At 36.5% G+C, this 21,833-nt stretch overlaps 1 protein-coding gene and 1 long non-coding RNA gene across 3 annotated transcripts in view; one reads left to right on the forward strand and one right to left on the reverse strand.

Annotated features, from left to right (window-relative positions):
• The window catches only part of LOC143116579 (uncharacterized), a 46,497-nt gene extending 33,287 nt beyond the window's left edge, over nucleotides 1-13,210 (forward strand). The window contains exon 3 of the long non-coding RNA XR_012985863.1: nucleotides 13,031-13,210. This is a non-coding gene — a long non-coding RNA (uncharacterized LOC143116579). The remainder of the gene's footprint in view (nucleotides 1-13,030) is intronic.
• Nucleotides 1-21,833, reverse strand: part of LOC143116578 (interleukin-10 receptor subunit beta-like) — a 98,314-nt gene that overhangs the window by 22,683 nt on the left and 53,798 nt on the right. The window contains exons 5-6 of one of the 2 annotated variants that reach the window (XM_076277759.1): nucleotides 4,993-5,185; nucleotides 4,744-4,877 (exon numbers count right to left, since the gene is read on the reverse strand). In XM_076277759.1, the coding sequence (XP_076133874.1) occupies nucleotides 4,744-4,877; nucleotides 4,993-5,185 (327 nt within the window). Of the gene's footprint in view, nucleotides 1-4,743; nucleotides 4,878-4,992; nucleotides 5,189-21,833 lie in introns of both variants that reach the window. The other variant, XM_076277758.1, reaches the window with a different exon arrangement.

Consider the following 21,833-nt stretch of genomic DNA (forward strand, 5'->3'; position numbering starts at 1 on the left):
TGCCTTGATCCTCGGAATTTTCCCCTTATAAAAGCTAATAAACTGTCCCCAAATGCACTTCGAAACATACGAGAATGTCTGCTTAAATTCAGTTAAGGTGCTACGGTTGAAAATCTACAGTCGGAAATTGACACATCTCGCCACGCACTGGGCCTGAAAAAGTCTCCTCTAAACGAGTAGGCCTATACAGTCAAAGCGTCGGACTTTGATGATGCCGCGGAGATATAGGAAGATACAAAAATAAAGAAATGTGCTACCTGCAAGAATTGTGCATAGTTGTATAATATGTTTACCACAGTCACGGCCCTAGAATAGCTCTGAAACTAGGGGCGAACGCGCCGCAGAGGGGGCAGCGTGCATCTCACTCGCAAAATTAAACATTTCTGTGGGGCGCCTGCCATGGACCTCGCAGTTGCAAAATCAGCATGAACATTAACGGACAGCTGCTTCCGCTGACTGATTAAAATCTAGTTACCATGCTGTCAACTAAAGCACACATCCTGTACCGGGCATGGCTATTAAATTTGCGTCAAAGGCTGATAGTTTCAATTGTAGATGCACTCTTTAAAGTTAATAGCAGCCTCCTCACATTCCTTATTATTTCGGATTTAAAATGCACACCAGTGCATTATATAAGTCTACAATTTAAATTGACATTTTAAAAGCTATTATTTCCTATTGTTTTCCACCTCGCAAACTCTACTAGGCTACAGTAAAAGCGCATTATCTTTTGGCTATTGCGCAAAAGCCTCTTGTTCTGATATTTATTCATTTCACATTCTTACAACAACATAGCTTGTCACAACATCAGTACACAGCCTTAGTATAAGGCCTACAAGTTGTGCATTGATATATTCATGTTCTTGGTTCAGTCTTTATGCATAGCCTATTAAAGTTAGAGTTCATCACCAATGGGGCTACAAACGTGTTATGTCCGTGCATGTGAAGTTATATCTGTGTGTTGCGAGCACATACATGCGCGTGCATGCGCGTCCCCGTGTGGGCCGCTGGTTGGTGAAAATGCCAGGGCCGTTTTTTAATCCCAGTCCGTTACTGGCTATGGTTAATGAGGAAAGTGAGGTGATGAAAGCCATTTCTGATTTGAAAGATGTTTTCGCTTCCAAATTATACAAGACATTAAGACTGAAATTCGTGACTTTGGAGGTAAGATTTCTGAAGCTGAACATCGAATTAGCAGTACAGAAGATAGCATCAGTGGCATGCAAAAAAACGGTGCAAACTATGGAGAACCAAGTCGAGCTGCTCAACTCCAGAATAGAGGATTTGGAGAATAGAAATAGACGATGCAACCTATGCCTGGTAAATTTCCCTGAAAAGGCATGAGGGAGCAATGCTGTCAGATTTCTAGAAGAATGGCTGCTTAACGTGTTTGGAACATCATTAACAAGTCCACTTATAACTGAACAAGCACATTGAATTGGCGGACGTCCTAGTAGGCCTGCAACCGAACAAAAATATCCCTGAGTGCTAATCATGAAGTTCCTCAACTTTCAAGATCGACAATGAGTAATAGGGGCTGCCAGAGAAATTAAAATGGTAAAATGCCAAGAACACCGAGTCATGTTCTTTCCAGATTTTCTGCGGAGGTGCACAAGCAAAGAAAGTAGTTTGATGGGGTGAAGAAGCGTCTACAATCACTGAACATCGAATAGAGATTTGGATACCCAGCCAAATTGATCGTCTCCCGCAATGGACAAAATACCATCTGCAACTAACCAGAGGAAGTGGAGAAACTTATTGAAGCCGGCGATACAGGGGAGCAAGGAGACATTGTACAGTAGGACACTGTGAACTGTGTGATGGTCTTGTTTTTGCGTTGGCTGGCTAGCCCACTTTCTTGTTTAACCCAGGCATACCTGATAACAAAATTAGCCTACTGGTTGAACTGTATGTAGACTGCTTATTCTTGGGTGAGATTACATACTTTTTTGGTTGTTTAATTTATGTTAAGGCTATGCTGACCTGGTTAGATTGTTCAATACTCTGGGTAAAAGTTATATGGTATAAATAGGGGTTGAACTAAAGAATGGGGCTGCTTCTTCTTTTTTTCTCCAACTTTTTTCATTGTTGCGTTCGGTTGTTAGAATTCGTCCTCCGTAATTCGTTGAGAAGCAAAGTGTTGGACTTCGTGCTAGGCTGAGTTGCAGCTCCGCCGCACCTGTTGCTGTAATCGCACCTGCTGCTCCGACTGCGAGTGACTGCTGAACGACAATCAGCCGACCTTTTTCTTCATTTGTGGATTTACTATTTTCATTGAATTTTCTTTTTCTCCATTTGTGGTTTTACTCCTTATTTCTATTTTGTGGATTTACCCTTTTTATTTTTTCATTATTTGTATCATCTACAACATTGTAACCCGCAAGTGGATATTGCGCCTCATTTTGTTAAAGGGGTGGTTCAGGATTTTGGACATAAGACCTCATTTCCAAGTAAGCAAGTGTGATATTTATCAGTGGAGACCGTTTTCAACACGTTTCATCCAGTCCTTCTAATTGCAGAGTTTGCAGGTGCTAGGCTAGCGCAAGTCAACGGTATGTGCTAGCCTGCCACTAAAGACAGTCTTACCCACTCCAAAGTACACCCGAGGCAAATTCCAGACAATCGATGTAAATGTCTGTGTTGATAGAATAGTGTGAGAAATACAACTACCCTCGCATCACGTTGCAATAGTTATACTTTGGTCCCTGAAGTTGGTAGTAGTCATTTTGCACCTCAGTGGCGGACTGATATTACCAAGGCTACTACTAGGCATCCCCATTGGAGTGCGCGCTTTACTGTTTACTTTTCGGCGCAGTACTACTAACCGGAGCAAGTATAATTCCGCCGCTGCTAAGAAACTAGTCCCTCAAAATGTAATGCGATCGTTGAAATGCAAGGATAGAATAACGTTAGAAATAACACTATCAAAACAGACATTTACATCGATAGTCTGGCGTTATAATTTATTTGCCTCGGGTGTACTTTGGAGTGGGTAAGACTGTTTTTAGTGGCAGGCTAGCACATACCGTTGACTTGCGCTAGCCTAGCACCTGCGAACTCTGCAATTAGAAGGACTGGATGAAACGTGTTGAAAACGGTCTCCACTGATAAATATCACACTTGCTTACTTGGAAATGAGGTCCTATGTCCAAAATCCTGAACCACCCCTTTAACACCTTTAAAGTGCTGAAAAGTAAAGAGTTCATTAAACTTTGGCATTCAACTCTCCAAGCAGTATTTTTTGTCTCTTTTTGTCTCTTTTTGTCTTTTACGACTTCCAAACAGGAGGGTAAGATAACTTATCTCTTCTATGGTTCTTCATCTGTCTTTTCTAAGACTTGGGTTAGTTGGACTTTATACTGCAGGATGGTAGGGGTGTCACGATTCTCTAAATCCTCGATTCGATGTAATTTTCGATTTTAAAGTCACGATTCGATTCGATTTTCAATCTTTTTTTTAAATATTACTATTAATGCATTCCTTATGTGTTATTTACTCTTTTTGGCCTTTTCCTTTTCTGTTTCGGGGGGCTTTTATTTTGAAACCGCTTTTTATTTTGAATCCTTTCCAACCGCGAGGTTGTAATGTAAACAGAACTAACATTAGGCTAAAACAGAGACGTGAACATAGTGGAATGAAACAACACAGAATGTTAATTTGATTGTTTCAGCACACTCCGAAGAGACCCAAGGTTAGTGTTCATGGAATATGTACTTATCAATGTGCATTTTAAGCCTTAAAGTAACTTTGGACTGTAACTAGATCATCTTTTCACTTGCTAAGTTTAGTAGGCTAAGTTAGTTTTAATTGACGTGAATGAACGAATACTTCCACACCAGTGACTTCAAAGTAGCAAGAGGGGCTTTGATTTCGGTAGGTTGATGTGTAACTGGCTGCAGCCTAAAATTAGAGGAGTGTTGACGCTGCAGTTCAGCACATGCGTGTGTGTTTGTGCATCTTGGCATACATGCTGGACATGACATTGGGGGTGTGGCTGCATCGTCGATTCTACTTTTAAGTTCGAAGTTCGAGATTGAGATGTAATTTCGATCGATTTCGATATAAAATCGAAATCGTGACACCCTTACAGGACGGTAATAAAATCTCCACTCTTTAAAAACCTAAGCAAGAAGTAGCCTATAACCTGTGTCTCTAGATAACCTCTAGGGCCAAACATATCTGCACGTGAGCCAACTGTCTGAGACTTGGGGCATTAAAATTACTTCTAAAAATGAATAACATCATAATAAATTTCCCGCGGGAGCCTGATCAACTTCTGAGGGGAGGGGGATATAAAAATAAGAGTAATATATGTGCCGGACAGTGGGTCCCTTCTACCTGCAATAACCTCTAGGGGTATCGTAGGTTTAAACTGCCCAGACCTAAGGTTACGTCTGAGAAACGTCTAACGTTGACTAGGTTCTGGGGGTTACCTGCAGGGGGCAACACACCCCCTACCGCAATTTACAAACATCCACAACTGAACGACATAGCCTACATACAAGCACAGTTGAATGAAGTTAACTGATGACAACATTAAAAAGAATCAAACGTTTAGCGATCATGAAATAATACAATACATGATAAGATGTCAACAAGCAGGGAGATAATGAAGATCAGTAGTTCTACTCAAACTACTTGTGCACGTATGCTATGATTGGTCAAATCAAGCAAGTAGGAAAGTTTTAGTGGATGACGTGAAAGTTAAAGTAAGACATTCGTATACGTATAGAATGAGCCTACCTGTATGAGTTGTTGTGGTAGTGCTGCATTTGGGTAAAGAAAGTTTTGGCCTTTGTAGACACACCAGCCCAGTATCAGCACAGAAAGTACAGCTAGAGATGTTAAACACCCTACCAGGGCTGTGTATGAATGAACTCCACATCGACAGAAAAATACAATCAGAACAAAAGCAGTTGCAAGACAATGAATTTGACAAAGAGTAAGAAGATAATCAATGAAATTGTCTAGGAGTAAAAGAGGAAATCTTACTATACTTAGGTTCGCCATGTGGAGAATTTAGAGCACACACTGGTTTACTGGGAGGACCTGCTGTTTCGAACTGTACTCCAGCATTATTGAAGGCTGCATACACAGTGTGTACTTTTACACACAGTCCTTCTGATGGCAGCCCAGACACAGGCAACCTGTGTACTTTTCTCTGCTGAACTGTTCTCTGCCATGTCTGCTAGAGAAGATAGAGAATAAGCAAGTGGATGAAACAATATCCATTTAGTCAATTAGCTGTTTATGCTCGTAATTCTGATTTTTCATTTGGGGCATTGGGATGTTGAGTGGTCATGGAATATATATATTTTGAATGTATACCACCAAAGAAATCCCATCCCTACCCCATCTCCAGTCACTTTTTCCACAGCACCGGAATGCATACTAACATTATGAGTATTTATCTGCATTGAGTATACAATGGCATTGGCATCACCTCTAAAGAAGCTACATTCACCACATTTCACCAGCTCCCATTGAAAGGCAATGTAGATTAACATTACCGATGGATTACTTGGGCTACAAAATGAAAAGGTTACACAAACATAATTGGCAGGATAATACAAAAGTTAACTACACACATAAAGTTAACTATTAAAGCTACAAAGCCAAAAAGCGAGGCCATTACCTACCCAATAGTAGAAATACAGCAACCATAGCATAAATGTCCATGCTTGCAACTTGAGTTGTTGCCATCCATCCTTGCCACTCTCAACAACCATAGTTAAAGTCATTTTTGTAATAGAATAAAGTATTTGTGTAATAGAATGTGTCTTATTGTCGCGGCGAACACCCCTTCTTGTCGGTGGTCAGGCGGAACTAATGATCACTCACCTGTGTGCACTCGAGCAGAACAAAGACGCGCACGTCTTCAATCCAATGTGTATAGTTTGACCAGTAAAAGATATGGACAGAGTCATCACGTAGACGTCAGTCAAGACGGGTGAAGCAAATTTCAACTGTTTCCTATTGGTCGACGAGGCTTTCTGCGCAGGCTCAGGTGACGTAGATGTAACGTAGGCACGTAGTCTGACTCGTGTAACTCTTGTGATAGCTGCACCGAGAGATTGGGTATGTAGCCCCTTACTTCGTTACCACCACGTCTACATTTACTTTTCTTAAATGTCCTAGTTGTTCGTAGATAAATGTGATTTCATATAAACAGCACTCGCCACATTCATAGCCTACTGTCAATCCATCAAAACTTCGCTGAAATGTTGTGGTCCGGTGCTTTCGTTCTTATCCAGAGAATACGGTTATTTTGCTCCTGTCCAACGCTTTTTCATGCGTCGCTCTGGTCGCATACTCATTACGTAAATTACGTGACGTTAGCATTGATTTCGGAAAAAAGTTTATTAGTCAGCCGGAAAGTCAGTTACGAGGTTATGACGCCAATCACAGAATGTTGTATTACTCCGAAAATAGAAAAAGTTAATATTATTATTATTATTATTATTATTATTAATAATAATAATAAAGGCTTAAAAGGCTTCAGCTGTAACGGTATTTGATGTCAAAGTGGCACCAAATTGAATGAGGTTCAATGGAATGGCTAGGTGGAACTGGTCTACTATTTAGCCTCAGATCCGCCATAGTGTCTACGCTCTCCGAACGTTCGCCTCCCCCCTTGGTTTGAACCGGCAAAACGCCAGTGCAGTGCAGGATCGGGTACCAATTCAAAGACTGAACAGACAGCTGGTAAGATTACCACGTTAATCAGACTTTGTTGTGAGTGTCATTTGTTGATTGTTGCACGCTAACAAGGCGTTGAGGTGCAAGCGGGAAGAAACACTTGTGTTTGTGAGCTGTAGTATCTGTTTGTTGTAAATATTCACGTGGTAGTTTACGGAATGTATTACGCAAATATTGGTTGGTCAATTTTATTGCAGTTTGCTTAATGCAGTGATTTAATTCTGATATGCATTTTGATATGTGGGATATTATTGTACTGGATTGGTGGCTTGTAAAGACATGGTTTAAAAGCGTGCATATAACATCTGTCTAAAATGGAAACTAAAAATATTGAATTGCTAAAATTGTAAAATTGTAGTTTAATGGGAGTGTATATGTATTGTAAATATTTATATGGGTGAAAATGTGCTAAACTCACTGCTTGACTATTCAAATGTTTAGTGATTCATTGTGCATGCTCATTACATTTAATACATTGTGCCTCTCATAGTTTAGATTGTAATTTAATATCTGTGATGAATTCAAACTGAAATATTCATGTAGAAATCTGTTTATTTATATATATATAATATATATATATATATATATGTGTGTGTGTGTGTGTGTGTGTGTGTGTGTCTAGAGTCAAGTTTGATAATTAATCATTTTGAGTCCTGTGTGCCTGTTTTACAAAAAATGTGCAAATTGGTAAATGGTTGATGTTTCTGGTTTTAAGGTTTTTCACTTGTATCTGGGCTGCAAAAAGTGAAGACAAATAAAAAAGGATAAAGATGGAACAGAGGCCTGGTTATTGATTAAAACCCAGTTTAATGTTCAGCATTGGTACTGCCCTATTAAGGTTAAGCACAGCCAAGAAGAGTAAACACTTAAAACTTATCATAATACAGTGGCGTAGCCAAGGGTTTGCCAGGGTGTGCCTGGAACACCCAATCGTCCGTTTGGAACTCCTAAAATATTTCGGACTTACATGCATATCATTATATTATCCATTTGTAACATTTTACACGGCTATGAAATCCACATAGCCAGAACCATATTAGCTTCACAAGCCAAATTGACAGACTAAGTTGCATTGCATGCAACACACATCCATGGTGAGAACAGACACTTTCAAATTTAATTAAAGCCCTTTGCCCTTGCTCCACCTCAACCCTCTCTGGTTTAACCAAATCAATCATTCCTAAAACACTAAGCCTACACACTGTGACCAAAACATATGACTAATCAACCCTATTAACCGACTATTACATGTTATCGTACTCACACACTCACACTCGCACAGAATTGTGGGATACATGAAAACCCACCAATGAGCTTAGGCTTGGCATTGATGGAGTTCATTGTCAGTCTGTCACTTACAGACCTTTCTTGCTTGCTCCTTGGCACTTTTCGTGTATGTCAGAGTGGAAGAACATCTGAAAGCTATTCATCAATCCGGTGCAGGCACTACCTCCATAATAATAATAATAATAATAATAATAATAACAATAATAATATATAACTAGAAAAGCATTTCCTGAAGGAAATACAGTGCATGAAAATGCAAAAAATATGATGTAAAATATCATACAGAGTAAAAACAAACTCTATTGGTTGCTAGGTAGATGAGGTTTAATATAGTTGGAATGACTGAACAGTTAAATAGGTGGATAGTTTATATAGTTAAATGATTTGCTTGGTAGATAAGGTTTAATATAGTTGGAATGATTGAACGGTTAAATAGTTGGATAATTTAAATGGTTAAATTATTTAGGTAGATAATTGACGATAACTGACAGTTGGAATGGCTCTAATGTTTGCTAGCAGTTATGCTAACTATGTTATCAAAGATAACAATGTTAACCAAGTAACTTAACTTAGTTAACTTAGCTAATGTTTTCATTTTTAGTAGTTATGCTAACATGCTAACTATGATACTTAGTTAACTTAGCTAATCATTTTTAGCAGTTATGCTAACTAACATGCTAACTATGTTAACCATGTTACTTAGCTAATCATTTTTAGCAGTTTTGCTAAAATGCTAACTAGCATGCTAACATGCTAGCATGCTAATTATGTTAACCATGTGACTTAGCTAACTTAGCTAATCATTTTTAGCAGTTTTGTAAAAATGCTAACTAGCATGGTAACATGCTAACTATCCTAACCATGTGACTTAGCTAATCATTTTTAGCAGTTTTGCTAAAAATGTTAACTAGCATGCTAACATGCTAACTATGCTAACCATGTGACTTAGCTAACTTATCTAATCATTTTTAGCAGTTTTGTAAAAAATGCTAACTAGCATGCTAACATGCTAGCATAATAACTATGCTAACCATGTGACTTAGCTAATCATTTTTAGCAGTTTTGCTAAAAATGCTAACTAGCATGCTAACATGCTAGTATGCTAACATGCTAGCATGCTAACTAGCTACAGTGGGTAGGAGTCATAGTTGATGACAAGTAACAGTTACAATGGCTGAACAGTTAAAAAGTTCAGTAGTTTAAAGGGTTAAATTGTTTAACAGTGAAATATTGTAGTGAGGACTTTTATTTTGAAACATTTTTTGGCAGAGGAAGCAGTTGAACAGGATGTGTAGTCTTAATAGGGCCAGTTTGTATGCTTAAAGCCTGAGAATGGCAGTTGATGCAGGTGGCCCGAACACCTGCCACAGGATTCTAATTGCTGTGATGTCATAAAGGGCAATGTTAAGTCAATGGGGACATTTTGATTCGTTTTTAATTAATAGTTTAAAAAGTATAAAAGTTACAAAGCTGAAAAATACATAGCCCACATGTCCTAAGTAAGACCTACGTAACATAGTTTGAATTAAGTTTCTACGTTAAACGGTTGAAGCTGCATTAACTGCGTTAGAAGAAGAATAATAATCAGAAGAAGAAGAAAAAGCCTTGGAATAACAGTACAGTACATTTTCATGCACTGTAATAAGAAGCCTAGGAAGAACAGTACAGTGCATTTTCATGCACTGTAACTAGAAAAGCATTTCCTGAAGGAAATACAGTGCATGAAAATGCAAAAATATGATGAGTTCATATGGTTAAATTATTTGCTTGGTAGATAAGGTTTAATATAGTTGGAATGACTGAACAGTTAAATAGGTTGATAATTGAAATGGTTAAATTATTTAGGCAGATAGTTGACGATAACTAACAGTTGGAATGGTTCCAATTTTTGCTAGCAGTTATGCTAACTATGTTAACAAAGATAATAATGTTAACCAAGTTACTATGCTAACTAGCATGCTAACAATGTTAACATGTTAACTATGCTAACCATATGACTTAGCTAACCTAGCTAATCATTTTTATTAGTTATGATAACTATGCTAATTAGCATGCTAATATGTTAATTATTTTAACCATGTGACTTAGCTAACTTTGCAAATCATTGTTAATAGTTATGTTAACTATGTTAACTAGCATGCTAGCATGCTAACTATGTTAACCATGTTACTTAGCTAATCATTTTTAGCAGTTTTGCTAAAAATGCTAACAAGCATGCTAACATGCTAACTATGCTAACCATGTGACTTAGCTAACTTAGCTAATCATTTTTAGCAGTTTTGCTAAAAATGCTAACTAGCATGCTAACTAGCATGCTAACATGCTAGCATGCTAACTATGCTAACCAAGTTACTTACCTAACTTAGCTAACTAGCTACAGTGGGTAGGAGTCATAGTTGATGACAAGTAACAGTTACAATGGCTGAACAGTTAAAAAGTTCAGTAGTTTAAAGGCTTAAATTGTTTAACAGTGAAATATTGTAGTGAGGACTTTTATTTTGAAACAGTTTTTGGCAGAGGAAGCAGTTGAACAGGATGTGTAGTCTTAATAGGGCCAGTTTGTATGCTTAAAGCCTGAGACTGGCAGTTGATGCAGGTGGCCCGAACACCTGCCATAGGATTCTAATTGCTTAACGGCTCTATTGTGATGTCATCAGCCCATGTTAAGTCTATGGGGAAATTTTGAACAGTTTTTAATTAATAGTTTAAAAAGTATAAAAGTTACAAAGCACCCATGTCCTAAGTAAGACCTACGTAACATAGTTTGAATGAAGTTTCTACGTTAAACGGTTGAAGCTGCATTAAATGCGTTAGAAGAAGAATAAGAAACACTAGAAAACGCAATTCCAGGGAATTACCAGTGCATGAAAATGCAAAACATATGGTGTGAAATATATTGTTAAAACAGATGATGTACTAATTGGCAACCAACATGATGAGGTTTAATATAGTTGGAATGACTGAACTAGGTAGATGAGGTTTAATAAAGTTGGAATGACTGAACAGTTAAATAGGTGGATAGTTTAAAAGGTTAAATTATTTGCTAGGTAGATTATGTTTAATATAGTTGGAATGACTGAACTAGGTAGATGAGGTTTTAATATAGTTGGAATGACTGAACAGTAAAATAGGTGGATAGTTTAAAAGGTTTAATTATTTTCTAGGTAGATGAGGTTTAATGTAGTTGGATTGACTGAACTAGGTAGATGATGTTTAATATAGTTGGAATGACTGAACTAGTGTATGGAATGTTTTTTGTGACAAAATTAAATAAATAAATGAAATATGAAATAAATAATTAAAAGTTGAAATAAATAAATAAAAGATTAAATAAATAAATAAAATGTGAAATAAATAAATAAATAAAAGATTAAATGTAAAAACCATATATACATTGACATTGACATTTACATTCCATATGCACGGTCATGCAACGTGCCATGAAATAAATAAATACGTCAGTCAGCCATCAAGGCGGGACCTAACCACTGATTGCTGCCTGAAATAACACGAAGTGATCCAGCTCTGAGTCAGACTGTACTGGCTTGCTACCTGTGAACCACACTGGACTAAGGACATAACTCAGACTTGTATCATAACTCACGAAACATACAACAACAAGGATTTCATTCTAAATTCATACTTTTGGGAAGATATCAGGCGTGAAAGCGTTCTGTCATTTGATGGGTCTGTTTGCTGTGTCTGAGGGTTGATAGACATGCTATGTGCACATCTAGAGCTAGCGCTAACAGTTAGCACAAGCGTTAGCTAGTTATCGACATCTACAGAAAGCGAACTTCTATCTATGGCAAACGACTTTGCTATTGCTTCTATTTATAGACGTCCCAGTTAACTTCACTTGAGCTGAATTCACCTCATTTGTTATATGATACATAAACAATAAAGCTTGAGATGCCCATGCCGTGAACTCTTATTATGTGAGTGTCAGTGCCAGCTTGCTAACGTACATTGCCCAAGCAGTGTCCACAACTTTCCAGAGACTTTTTAGTTCTCAATATGAGGGTATACTGTAACTCAGCAGCCGACAAGGATTTTTGACAGCACTAGATGCTATGCTTTTACGTCCTGATAACTCACAGCCAAGAGTTAGCAACATAGAACACACAATCTTTCTGAATGAAAATGCCTAGCTTATGGCTGTTAGCAGTAGCACTAGCTTTTAGCTTCTATCAATGACTTTATTCTGATCAGCCAGTCATGCTCACAAAGTTTGATTTTTTTTTCAGGCAGCAACCAATCAGCGGCTAGGTCCCGCCTTGATGGGTGACTGACGTATTTATTTATTTCATGGCACATTGCAAGACCGTGCATATGGAATGTAAATGTCAATGTCAATGTATATATGGTTTGTATATATATGTATATATTTGTATATATTTAATCATTTATTTATTTCACATTTTATTTATTTATTTAACTTTTTATTTATTTATTTAATCTTTTATTTATTTATTTCAACTTTTAATTATTTATTACATATTTCATTTATTGATTTCATATTTCATTTATTTATTTAATTTTGTCACAAAAAACATTCCATACTAGGTAGATGAGATTTAATATAGTTGGAATGACTGAACAGTTAGTGGATAGTTTAAAAGGTGAAATTATTTGCTAGGTAGATGATGTTTAATATAGTTGGAATGACTGAACTAGGTAGATGAGGTTTAATATAGTTGGAATGACTGAAAAGTTAAATAGATGGATGGTTTAAAAGGTTAAATTATTTGCTAGGTAGATGAGGTTTAATATAGTTGGAATGACTGACAGGCTCCCAGTCCCAACCCAACCCACTGACTAGCGCGACTCTGGGCATCGGTAACGTTCCAGCTTCATAGGCAAAGATGGAACAGTACGTCCGCTCTGCTCTAAGATCTTTGGAGAGAGATGGTAGTGTTTGAGAAAATATACCATGTTGGGTGGGGAGACTGGAATTGCTTGTTATTTGAGTGTAAGTAATGATAGCAAAATAAACTCATTCTGCTCGATCAACTATGCACTTATGCAATATTTTTTTTTTCAGAGACGCTGTTGAAGTCCTTTGGAGCACATCTCTACCTCTACCTAACTCTACCTACCAGAAGGTGAGGTTTTCTTGATGGCAAATGGTTACATAGCCTGTTAATATGACACGACACATTTAACATCGTTTTTTTTTTATTTATTTATGTATTTATTTAATCATTGCAGATTCGTCCACTGCAGAGTTGCAGATGCCTAAAAACCAGGAACGAAGTAGGAATAATTATCTATTTTTTGGGACATTTTATTTTTGATTATTAATGTTTGTCTATTTTGTTTTTATTTTGTAGTTGAAAATTGCTCATTTAATGCACATTTGCGGATTTGTTCAGCAAATCTGTTGAAAAACAAGTCATTAAACTGATGTACTTGTTTACAACAAATACAAATGCTGTTGTATTTTGTTATTTGTCAATTCAACTTCAGTAAACCACCCTTAGTGCTTCACTTTGAATATGAATGTTTCAAATAAATCTGTGATTTTAGTACCCTCTAAGATTAAAAGGTGACAGGGTTGGTGTAAATAACAACTATATTAATACATTGGTTTACCAAGCACATGGGGCCAGAAGTCTAGATTGGAGCCCCAAAACATTTTTGGCATGTGAGCAAGGATGGATTACTGAATGAGCCTACCGAGCCCAAGAGGTCAAGGGACCCTGAACCCCAAGTAGTTGTGTGAATTCACTACCAATAAGTCAAAAAGCAAAAGGCTATGAATCTGAACAAATTTAGGTACTGCCCTTCTCCAGCTGACCATCCCAAAAATGCACCAGAATACAGGAAATCACATCTAACCCCCCCCCCCCACCCACCCCCCACACACACACACACACACACACACACACGTTTGTACCCACATTTGCACAAAGAGGGTAGGGGGAGAGGGTCCTTATGTCGCTGTATTAATACATAACCTCACTGTATTAATTTATAATATGACATTATAGTGTGAGGTGACTGCGTTGTGGGAGGGGGCCCCCAAATCAAATTCTGCTTAGGGCCCCCAAAAGGCTTGGGCCGGCACTGCGTATGACACATACTCACACAGTAGACATATGTACGCTTCCATGCACAGGCACATACGCAGGCACACACACAAGCACGCACACACACACACACACTCACACACACACACACACACACCCACACACCCACACACATAACATAAACATAACACAAACAATCAAGAATTTCTCATAATTATGAACAGGCAAGATGGAGGTGGGGTTGTATAAAATGAATTTTACATGTGAAATCTATGAACTAATCATGTTTTGGTACTTGTTGTCTAGCAGATACCAGTGAGAATTGAGTGTGGATAATGCAATTTAGTGAGACAGTTAGAATCATATAGGCCTTTCAGCGTGATTTCTTTTTGTGGAAAAAATGTGCTGGACTGGGCGGCGGTCATATTTTGTACCGCTCTGCGGTACATCTAGTTAAGAGAATGAGACTGTATGCTTAAAGCCTGAGAAACTGACAGTTGATGCAGGTGGCCGGAACACCTGGCCTAGGATTCTAATTGCTTAAGTGCTGTATTACGATGTCATCAGCCCATGTTAAGTCTATGGGGAAATTTTGAATCGTTTTTAATTAATAGTTTAAAAAGTATAAAAGTTACAAAGATGAAAAATACAAAGCCCCCATGTCCTAAGTAAGACCTACGTAACATAGTTTGAATGAAGTTTCTACGTTAAACGGTTGAAGCTGCATTAAATGCGTTAGCGGAAGAATAAGAACTAGAAAACGCAATTCCAGGGAATTACGAGTGCATGAAAATGCAAAACATATGGTGTGAAATATATTGTTAAAACAGATGATGTGCTAATTGGCAACCAACATGATGAGGTTTAATATAGTTGGAATGACTGAACTAGTTAGATGAGGTTTAATATAGTTGGGATGACTAAACAGTTAAATAGGTGGATAGTTTGAAAGGTTAAATTATTTGCTAGGTAGATGAGGTTTTAAAAGGTTAAATTATTTGCTAGATAGATGAGGTTTAATATAGTTGGAATGACTGAACAGTTAAATAGGTGGATAGTTTAAAAGGTTAAACTATTTGCTAGATAGATGAGGTTTAATATAGTTGGAATGACTGAACAGTTTATCAGGCTTATAGCATAGAATGAGACTGTATGCTTAAAGCCTGAAAAACTGACAGTTGATCTAGGTGGCCTGGCCACCTGGCACAATATTCTAATTGCTATGATGTCATAAAGCCTGAGAAACCCAGTTGATCCAGGTGGCCTGGCCAGAGCCATTATATGGTGATCCAGGTGGCCTGAACACCTGGCATAGGATTCTAATTGCTCTATTGTGATGTCATAATCTAATGTTAAGTCAATGGGGAAATTTTAGTAGTTTTTAATTAATAGTTTAAAAAGTATAAAAGTTACAAAGTTGAAAAATACATAGCTGAAGTCACATAAGTAACACCTACGCAACGCAGTTTGAATGAAGTTTCTAAGTTAAACGGTTGAATCTGTATTAAACGCACAAAAAGCGTTAGAAGAAGAATAATAATATTAATACTAGAAAAGCATTTCCTGAAGGAAATACAGTGCATGAAAATGCAAAAATATGATGAGTTCATATGGTTAAATTATTTGCTTGGTAGATAAGGTTTAATATAGTTGGAATGACTAAACAGTTAAATAGGTTGATAATTGAAATGGTTAAATTATTTAGGCAGATAGTTGATGATAACTAACAGTTGGAATGGCTCCAATGTTTTCTAGTAGTTATGCTAACTATGTTAACAAAGATAATAATGTTAACCAAGTTACTATGCTAACTAGCATGCTACCAATGTTAAAATGTTAACTATGCTAATCATATGACTTAGCTAACCTAGCTAATCATTTTTATTAGTTATGATAACTATGCTAATTAGCATGTTAACATGCTAACTATGCTAACCATGTGACTTAGCTAACTTAGCTAATCATTTTAGCAGTTTTGCTAATAATGCTAACTAGCATGTTAACATGCTAGCATGCTAACTATGCTAACCATGTGACTTAGCTAACTTAGCTAATCATTTTTAGCAGTTTTGCAAAAAATGCTAACTAGCATGCTAACATGTTAGCATGCTAACTATGCTAACCATGTGACTTAGCTAACTTAGCTAATCATTTTTAGCAGTTTTGCTAAAAATGCTAACTAGCATGTTAACATGCTAGTATGCTAACCATGCTAACTAGCTACAGTGGGTAGGAGTCATAGTTGATGACAAGTAACAGTTACAATGGCTGAACAATTAAAAAGTTCAGTAGTTTAAAGGGTTAAATTGTTTAACAGTGAAATATTGTAGTGAGGACTTTTATTTTGAAACAGTTTTTGGCAGAGGAAGCAGTTGAACAGGATGTGTAGTCTTAATAGGGCCAGTTTGTATGATTAAAGCCTGAGAATGGCAGTTGGGCCAGCTGGCCTGAACACCTGCCATAAGATTCTAATTGCTGTGATGTCATAAAGGGCAATGTTAAGTCAATGGGAAAATTTTGATAGTTTTTAATTAATAGTTTAAAAAGTATAAAAGTTACAAAGTTGAAAAATACAAAGCCCACATGTCCTAATTAAGACCTACGCGTCAATGTTTGAATGAAGTTTCTACGTTAAACGGTTGAAGCTACATTAACTGCGTTAGAAGACATGGAATAATAAGAACTAGAAAAGCATTTCCTGAAGGAAATACAGTGCATGAAAATGCAAAAAATATGATGTAAAATATCATACAGAGTAAAAACAAACTATATTGGTTGCTAGGTAGATGAGGTTTAATATAGTTGGAGTGACTGAACAGTTAAATAGGTGGATAGTTTATATGGTTAAATGATTTGCTTGGAAGATAAGGTTTAATATAGTTGGAATGATTGAACGGTTAAATAGGTGGACAATACTTAACTTAGTTAACTTAGCTAATGCATTTTTAATAGTTAGCAATGCTAACATGCTAACTATGTTAACCATGTGACTTAGCTAACTTAGCTAATCATTTTAGCAGTTTTGCTAAAATGCTAACTAGCATACTAACATGCTAGCATGCTAATTATGCTAACCATGTGACTTAGCTAACTTAGATAATCGTTTTTATTAGTTTTGCAAAAAATGCTAACTAGCATGATAACATGCTAGCATGCTAACTATGCTAACCATGTGACTTAGCTAACTTAGCTAATCATTTTTAGCAGTTTTGCTAAAAATGCTAACTAGCATGTTAACATGCTAGCATGCTAACTATGCTAACCATGTGACTTAGCTAACTTAGCTAATCATTTTTAGCAGTTTTGCAAAAAATGCTAACTAGCATGCTAACATGCTAACATGTTAGCATGCTAACTATGTTATGGTTATGGTTATGGTTATGGATTTAGCAGACGCCTTTGTCCAAAGCGACATATAAATACAAAACAACATAATAATATTTAAAAATGAACAGGGAACAGATTAAAATCTAGGTCAAATATAGTAAGGAGAATAGTTGTAGTACACAATAATATCAATTCAATCAATAGCCTAATAAAAAAGCAATGTAAAAAAGGGGAAAGGCAATAATAAAAACAATAATGTCAATTCAATCAATAATATAAAACAATAACATGCTAAGACTACATTAAGGAGAATATCAATAATAAACAATAATGTCAAATTAATTAACAGCCCAATTAAAATAAAACAACATTATATAAACCATAACACATAAGCGCTTAAACAACTAAGTATATGTTGAATAGGAATGTCTTTAGACCCCTCTTAAACGACCCAAAACTACCACAGGAACGGAGACCACTGGGCAGTTCATTCCACCAACATGGAACCACTGAAGAAAAGAGTCTGGAATTAGACCCAGTTTTTATGACTGGTCGACACAACATACGCTCACCAGAAGACCGCAGTGGGCGGTTGGGGATGTAAGGCTTGATTATTGAATTAAAATAACTAGGAGCAGATCTAGTTAGTGTCCTATAGGCCAAAGTGAGAGATTTAAATTTAATTCTGGCTACTATAGGGAGCCAATGGAGAGTAACTAGGAGAGGAGTTACATGTGTCCTCTTTGGCTGATTGAAGACCAGGCGTGCTCCAGCATTTTGAATCAGCTGTAATGATCTTGTTACACAAGCGGGTAAGCCAGCTAACAGTGAATTACAATAGTCCAGCTTAGAGATGACCATGGTCTGAACAAGAAGTTGTGTGGAATCTTGTGTCAGATAAGGTCTGATCTTCCTAATGTTGTAAAGCATTAACCATGCTAACTAGCTACAGTGGGTAGGAGTCATAGTTGATGACAAGTAACAGTTACAATGGCTGAACAGTTAAAAAGTTCAGTCGTTTAAAGGGTTAAATTGTTTAACAGTGAAATATTGTAGTGAGGACTTTTATTTTGAAACAGTTTTTGGTAGAGGAAGCAGTTGAACAGGATGTGTAGTCTTAATAGGGCCAGTTTGTATGCTTAAAGCCTGAGACTGGCAGTTGATGCAGGTGGCCTGGCCACCTGGCCTAGGATTCTAATTGCTTAACGGCAGTCTTAATAGAGCCATATTGTATGCTTAAAGCCTGAGACAGAGTATATAGTTTAAAAGTTAAATGTAGATAGTGTAATGGATGTTGATAGACAGAAAGTTGAATGGATGTTGATAGGCAGATTGTTTAATGGATGTTGATGGATAGTTTAATGGGTGGATGAGTGAATGGTTTGAAGAGGATGAATGGATAGAAAGTTGGATGAAATGTGTCTGATATCCTTTGAAAATGCAAAAAATATGATGTAAAATATCATACAGAGTAAAAACAAACTATATTGGTTGCTAGGTATATGAGGTTTAATATAGTTGGAGGGACTGAACAGTTAAATAGGTGGATAGTTTATATGGTTAAATTATTTGCTTGGTAGATAAGGTTTAATATAGTTGGAATGATTGAACGGTTAAATAGGTGGATAATACTTAACCTAGTTAACTTAGCTAATGTTTTCATTTTTAGTATGTTAACCATGTGACTTAGCTAACCTAGCTAATCATTTTTAGCAGTTTTGCTAACTATGCTAACTAGCATGGTAACATGCTAGCATGCTAACTATGTTAACCATGTGACTTAGCTAACTTAGCTAATCATTTTTAGCAGTTTTGCTAAAAATGCTAACTAGCATGCTAACATGCTAGCATGCTAACTATGCTAACCATATGACTTAGCTAACTTAGCTAATCATTTTTAGCAGTTTTGCTAAAAATGCTAACTAGCATGTTAACATGCTAGCATGCTAACTATGCTAACCATGTGACTTAGCTAACTTAGCTAATCGTTTTTAACAGTTTTGCTAAAAATGCTAACTAGCATGCTAACATGCTAACTATGCTAACAGTGTTACTTAGCTAACTTAGCTAACTAACTACAGTGGGTAGGAGTCATAGTTGATGACAAGTAACAGTTACAATGGCTGAACAGTTGAAAAGTTCAGTAGTTTAAAGGGTTAAATTGTTTAACAGTGAAATATTGTAGTGAGGACTTTTATTTTAAAACAGGTTTTGGCAGAGGAAGCAGTTGAACAGGATGTGTAGTCTTAATAGGGCCAGTTTGTATGCTTAAAGCCTGAGACTGGCAGTTGATGCAGCTGGCCCGAACACCTGCCATAGGATTCTAATTGCTTAACGGCAGTCTTAATAGAGCCATATTGTATGCTTAAAGCATGAGACAGAGTATATAGTTTAAAAGTTAAATGTAGATAGTGTAATGGATGTTGATAGACAGAAAGTTGAATGGATGTTGATAGGCAGATTGTTTAATGGATGTTGATGGATAGTTTAATGGGTGGATGAGTGAATGGTTTGAAGAGGATGAATGGATAGAAAGTTGGAGGAAATGTGTCTTATATCCTTGTAGAATGGAGAGACAGAGAGAGTTGGTCTAGTTCAGTAGAAAGCAGTTGATACAGGTGCAATCAGTTGAACTGATTCTTTGATGGGGCCTAGATGAGCAGCTGGAAGATGATACCAGGTGCAAATCAAGTTAATTAGTCCATTGTGATGTCATCAGCCCATGTTAAGTCTATGGGGAAATTTTGAGTAGTTTTTAATTAATAGTTTAAAAAGTATAAAAGTTACAAAGATGAAAAATACATAGCCCACATGTCCTAAGTAAGACCTACGCAACGCAGTTTGAATGAAGTTTCTACGTTAAACGGTTGAAGCTGCATTAACTGCGTTAGAAGAAGAAAAATAATAACTAGAAAAGCATTTCCTGAAGGAAATACAGTGCATGAAAATGCAAAAATATGATGAGTTCATATGGTTAAATTATTTGCTTGGTAGATAAGGTTTACTATAGTTGGAATGACTGAACAGTTAAATAGGTTGATAATTGAAATGGTTAAATTATTTAGGCAGATAGTTGATGATAGTTGGAAACAGTTGGAATGGCTCCAATGTTTGCTAGTAGTTATGCTAACTATGTTAAAGATAATAATGTTAACCAAGTAACATTTAGGATGCTAACAATGTTAAAATGTTAACTATGCTAACCATATGACTTAGCTAACCTAGCTAATCATTTTTATTAGTTATGATAACTATGCTAATTAGCATGTTAACATGCTAATTATGTTAACCATGTGACTTAGCTAACTTCGCTAATCATTTTTAACAGTAATGCTAACTATGCTAACTAACATGCTAGCATGTTAACTATGCTAACCATTTGACTTAGCTAACTTAGCTAATCATTTTTAGCAGTTTAGCAAAAAATGCTAACTAGCATGCTAACATGCTAGCATGCTAACTATGCTAACCATGTGACTTAGCTAACTTAGCTAATCATTTTCAGCAGTTTTGCAAAAAAATGCTAACTAGCATGCTAACATGTTAGCATGCTAACTATGCTAACCACGTGACTTAGCTAACTTAGCTAATCATTTTTAGCAGTTTTGCAAAAAATGCTAACTAGCATGCTAACATGTTAGCATGCTAACTATGCTAACCACGTGACTTAGCTAACTTAGCTAATCATTTTTAGCAGTTTTGCTAAAAATGCTAACTAGCATGTTAACATGCTAGCATGCTAACTATGCTAACCAAGTTACTTAGCTAACTTAGCTAACTAGCTACAGTGGGTAGGAGTCATAGTTGATGACAAGTAACAGTTACAATGGCTAAACAGTTAAAAAGTTCAGTAGTTTAAAGGGTTAAATTGTTTAACAGTGAAATATTGTAGTGAGGACCTTTATTTTGAAACAGTTTTTGGCAGAGGAAGCAGTTGAACAGGATGTGTAGTCTTTATAGGACCAGTTTGTATGCTTAAAGCCTGAGTCTGGCAGTTGAGGCAGGTGGCCCGAACACCTGCCATAGGATTCTAATTGCTTAACGGCCGTATTGTGATGTCATAATCATAATGTTAAGTCAATGGGGAAATTTTGATAGTTTTTAATTAATAGTTTAAAAAGTATAAAAGTTACAAAGTTGAAAAATACATAGCCCAAATGTCCTAAGTAAGACCTACGTAACAAAGTTTGAATGAAGTTTCTACGTTTAACGGTTGAAGCTGCATTAAACGCGTTAGAAGAAGAAAAATAAGAACTAGAAAAGCATTTCCTGAAGGAAATACAGTGCATGAAAATGCAAAAAATATATACTATATAAACTATATTGGTTGCTAGGTAGATGAGGTTTAATATAGTTGGAATGACTGAACAGTTAAATAGGTGGATAGTTTATACAGTTAAATGATTTGCTTGGTAGATAAGGTTTAATATAGTTGGAATGATTGAACGGTTAAATAGGTGGATAATACTTAACTTAGTTAACTTAGCT

The sequence above is a fragment of the Alosa pseudoharengus genome, unplaced genomic scaffold (assembly GCF_046254945.1).
Source record: "Alosa pseudoharengus isolate Yale_2024_CS ecotype anadromous, Long Island Sound unplaced genomic scaffold, YU_APseudo_1.1 YU_APseudo_1.1_scf_11, whole genome shotgun sequence".
In the NCBI taxonomy this organism is placed as follows: domain Eukaryota; kingdom Metazoa; phylum Chordata; class Actinopteri; order Clupeiformes; family Clupeidae; genus Alosa; species Alosa pseudoharengus.